This window comes from Fibroporia radiculosa (assembly GCF_000313525.1).
Source record: "Fibroporia radiculosa TFFH 294 genomic supercontigs, scaffold55230, whole genome shotgun sequence".
Classification (NCBI taxonomy): Eukaryota; Fungi; Basidiomycota; class Agaricomycetes; order Polyporales; family Fibroporiaceae; genus Fibroporia; species Fibroporia radiculosa.
Genome location: NW_012133514.1, coordinates 48407 through 51930, shown reverse-complemented (window position 1 = coordinate 51930; position 3524 = coordinate 48407). Strand labels below are relative to the sequence as shown.

At 43.5% G+C, this 3524-nt stretch overlaps 1 protein-coding gene across 1 annotated transcript; it reads right to left on the bottom strand.

Annotated features, from left to right (window-relative positions):
- Positions 1–839: 839 nt before the first annotated feature.
- FIBRA_08219 (uncharacterized protein) lies at positions 840–1847 on the bottom strand (the record flags this gene model as incomplete). The annotated part of the gene is made up of 2 exons (XM_012329871.1): positions 840–1231; positions 1319–1847. 2 exons carry the CDS (start codon positions 1845–1847, stop codon positions 840–842), a joined length of 921 nt encoding a protein of 306 aa, XP_012185261.1.
- Between the last annotated feature and the right edge of the window lie 1677 nt (positions 1848–3524).

Here is a 3524-nt window from a genome sequence, read left to right as displayed (position 1 = left end):
TCTAGTTTTCAGTTGAACTCCTGATCCCAGTCGTTAGGTCCCTTAACACTTTTCAACAGATGATGAACAAGGTTCTTGATCCTGTGATAAAAACTGGCAAGGTGGCAATCTATCTCAACAACATTCTTATCTTCATGGAAGATATACAAGAACATTGTTGACTGGTTAAAGAAGTCCTCAAACTCTTAGAGAAAAACGATCTTTTACGCTAAACCTGAAAAATGCTTTTTCGAGGTTGATAGCATAGAGTATTTAGGAATGATAATTGCACATGGGAGTGTCTGGATGGACCCAGGGAAAGTCAAAGCAGTGATGGAATGGCCTGTACCTAAGAAGGTAAAAGATGTTCAAGCATTTCTAGGATTTGCAAACTTCTACAGGCAATTCATTGAAGGCTTTTCTAAAACAGCCAATCCACTTAACATTCTGACAATAAAGGATCAACCTTGGGATTGGTCTGATATCTGCAAAGAGGCCTTTAGTATGCTGAAGCAAAGATTTACTACAACACTAGTATTGAAAATCACAGATTCAGAGAATCCTTTCAGAATAGAAGTTGATACATCAAACTTTGCAACAGGAGCAGTACTTGAGCAGAAAGACAAGGATGGTAGATGGCATCCAGTATCCTTCATATCTAAGTCACTAATGAGCACAAATGGAATCATGAGATCTATAATAAAGAACTCTTGGTGATCTTTTGGCGTGATGCAGCATCCCGGTGGCTTTTGGCCCACCGGAGACACCCTAAAAATACATTTGTTCGGTTTGAAAGACCGCTAAATCCTAATAAGATGAGTTGGAAGATGGGTAGAGAGAAAGGAAAAAAGGGGAGCAATTCAGGGCGCAATTGTAGAGGCATGAGGTGCATTTCGTGCAAACAGGAGAGCAGCAAGGAGGGTAGGATGCTTGCAAATGTAAGCCTGGAAGGTGTCCGAGGACCAACGACCACTGGCTTGTATTAGAGCTGGGGTCATGCCGATTTCGGCCAGAGCGGTAGCACCACCGGAGCGCAGACTGTGGCCAGCAACATCATTGGGGAAAAGAGTTTGGAGACGGCGAATAAACCAGGTGCGAGTGGGAACGGCACCATTTTCGCGGAGCCAGAGTTCGGGCTGGAGGGGGAAAAGGGTGTCACGGGAAACGAGGTAGGATTGGAAGAAAAGGCGAGGGTCAGCAGTGTGAAGGTGATTGATGATGAGGACCTGACTGCCATGGAAGAAAGGGTCGGCTTTGTGAGAGGGAAGGAGGAAACCATAGGAAGTCAGCGTGAAGGTGACGGTGTATCACAGAGTGAGTTTGTGGAAGTCACGCAAACAGACTGAGTCAGGCCAGACAAGCTCGCCCAGGCGAAGGAGTGCATGGAAACCGGTGAGTAATTGAGCAAGGAACAAGTGGTCATCGTGAGAGGGGGTGGTGGGCGACTGGGCAATAGCAAATTGGATGTCGGAGGTAGTAAGGGCACGTTTGCGGTGAATTGACGATCCACGGAGACACATACAACCATGGAGGGTACGAGAGACAAGGGGGCACTTCCGGATTTGGCGGACACTGGGAAAGTAGGGCTCAAGGTTGCTGCAAATGCCGGAGAGGTAAGAGTCGACGAAATCAGGTTTGATGAAGGAAGACATGTAGACAGCATAAAAACTGAAAGTGTCAGGAGTAGGCTCAATAGGAAAGTTATGTGAGCAACAAAAAGTGAGATAAGAGTTGAGGGCGGAGGAGTAGGTGTCCTGAGTAGACTGGTCAAGAGCATGACCAAGAGCAATGGCTCGCTCATGCACGAGACGGTCAAGCAGCCACGGGTTGTGGAAAGGCTGACGTGACCGCCGAAGATCAAAAGTCATGATAACACAACCCCCAGTGCAGATTGAGGGGGGATAAAATGGAAGATGTTAAGGCCGGGGACTAACGATTTTGCATAATCAAACTGTTGGTGAGAGAGTGCGTCTACGATAGTGTTCTGTGATCCAGGGAGGTGCTGGACACGGAAATCAATAGCATGGGCAAGTGAAACATCAATGGCAGAACACAGAATAGGATTGTAAGGTGGTTGAGCACGAAGGGAGTTGAAAATGTGGACGGTGTTGGAATTATCCAAAAAAATACCAAGTTGTTGAGGAGGGCCAGTCTGACCATTCATATGACAGACACACACTCAGTGAATGGAGACAATATTTGGATGGCAACTGTCACAAAGTAGATATTTGGACCAATCACCAAAACTTGACTTATTTTCATCAAGCCCAGAGGTTGACAAGACAACAGGTGAGATGGTCATTGTTCCTTACAAGGTTCAACTTCATCCTGACCCATAAGCCTGGTCAACAAATGAAACATGCAGATGCACTGTCCAGGAGGCCAGATCATAAAGAGGGAGTGTAACTTGATAATTGCAATAAAACGATACTGAAAAAAGAATATTTTGCATTGTGCACATTTCAACCAGACCATGACACCTTAGTAGATGACAAAGAGGTGCTCCAAAAGATATGCAAGGCACTCAAGGACAATGAACTCATGAAGACATATCATGATTTGATGATTAGGGGGCTATGCATTACATTCAAAGTTGGTGACAAATGTTTGTTGGATGCTTCAGACCTGAAGCTACAGATATATAACCAAAAGCTCTTTCCAAGACACTATGGACCTTTCAAGATAGTGGAACAACTAGGGCTGGTTACATTTAGACTAAAACTTCCTAACTCTTACAGAGTACATCTAGCATTCCACTTATCCTATCTACATGTCTTCAAGGAAGACAAAATTCCTGGATGAAAGCAGAAACCTTCATCTCCAGTCATAGTCAGAGGCCAAACTAAATATGAAGTCGAGAAGAGAGTTGATGCAGGACTTGATAATAATAACAAAATTATGTATTGAGTACACTGGAAAGGATACACAGAAGATGCTGATGCTTGGGAACCACTCAAGGCACTCAAAAAGGTTCAGGAACTGGTCAATGAATTCCATAAGAAACATCCAAAAGCTCCTAGGCCTATATCAAATGTTAATGATCAGTCAGATAACATATTGTTCCAACATTCAAGAATCAACATATATGACAAAGATAGTGAAAATTGGGGATATAGATGCCTCCAACCCGAACCACTTATCTTCAAAAAGACCAAGAATTTTGTATTTCTACCCAAGCAAGGCTCAGAATAAGCAGTGGGATTTGATCTGGCAGCTGTAGAAGAAATTATCATTGAACCAGGAACAAGTAGTTTAGTCAGAACAGGTCTCAAATGTGTTATTCCTCCTCATAGCTATGAGCATGTCACACCTTGCAGTGTTAAGGGACCTAATGACTGAGGATCAGGAGTTTGACTTAAGATTGATACTGATACTGATACTGATACTGATACTGATATTGATACTGATACATGTAAGGCTGATGCGCTATACTTGTACTAGACTTGTAGACTGAGCCACTGTAATTAACAGTGGTTTGAGAGCATATACTGGTTGAAGCAGGGCTTCAGACTAAAGACTTGAATAGACAATTGAGTCTATTACTA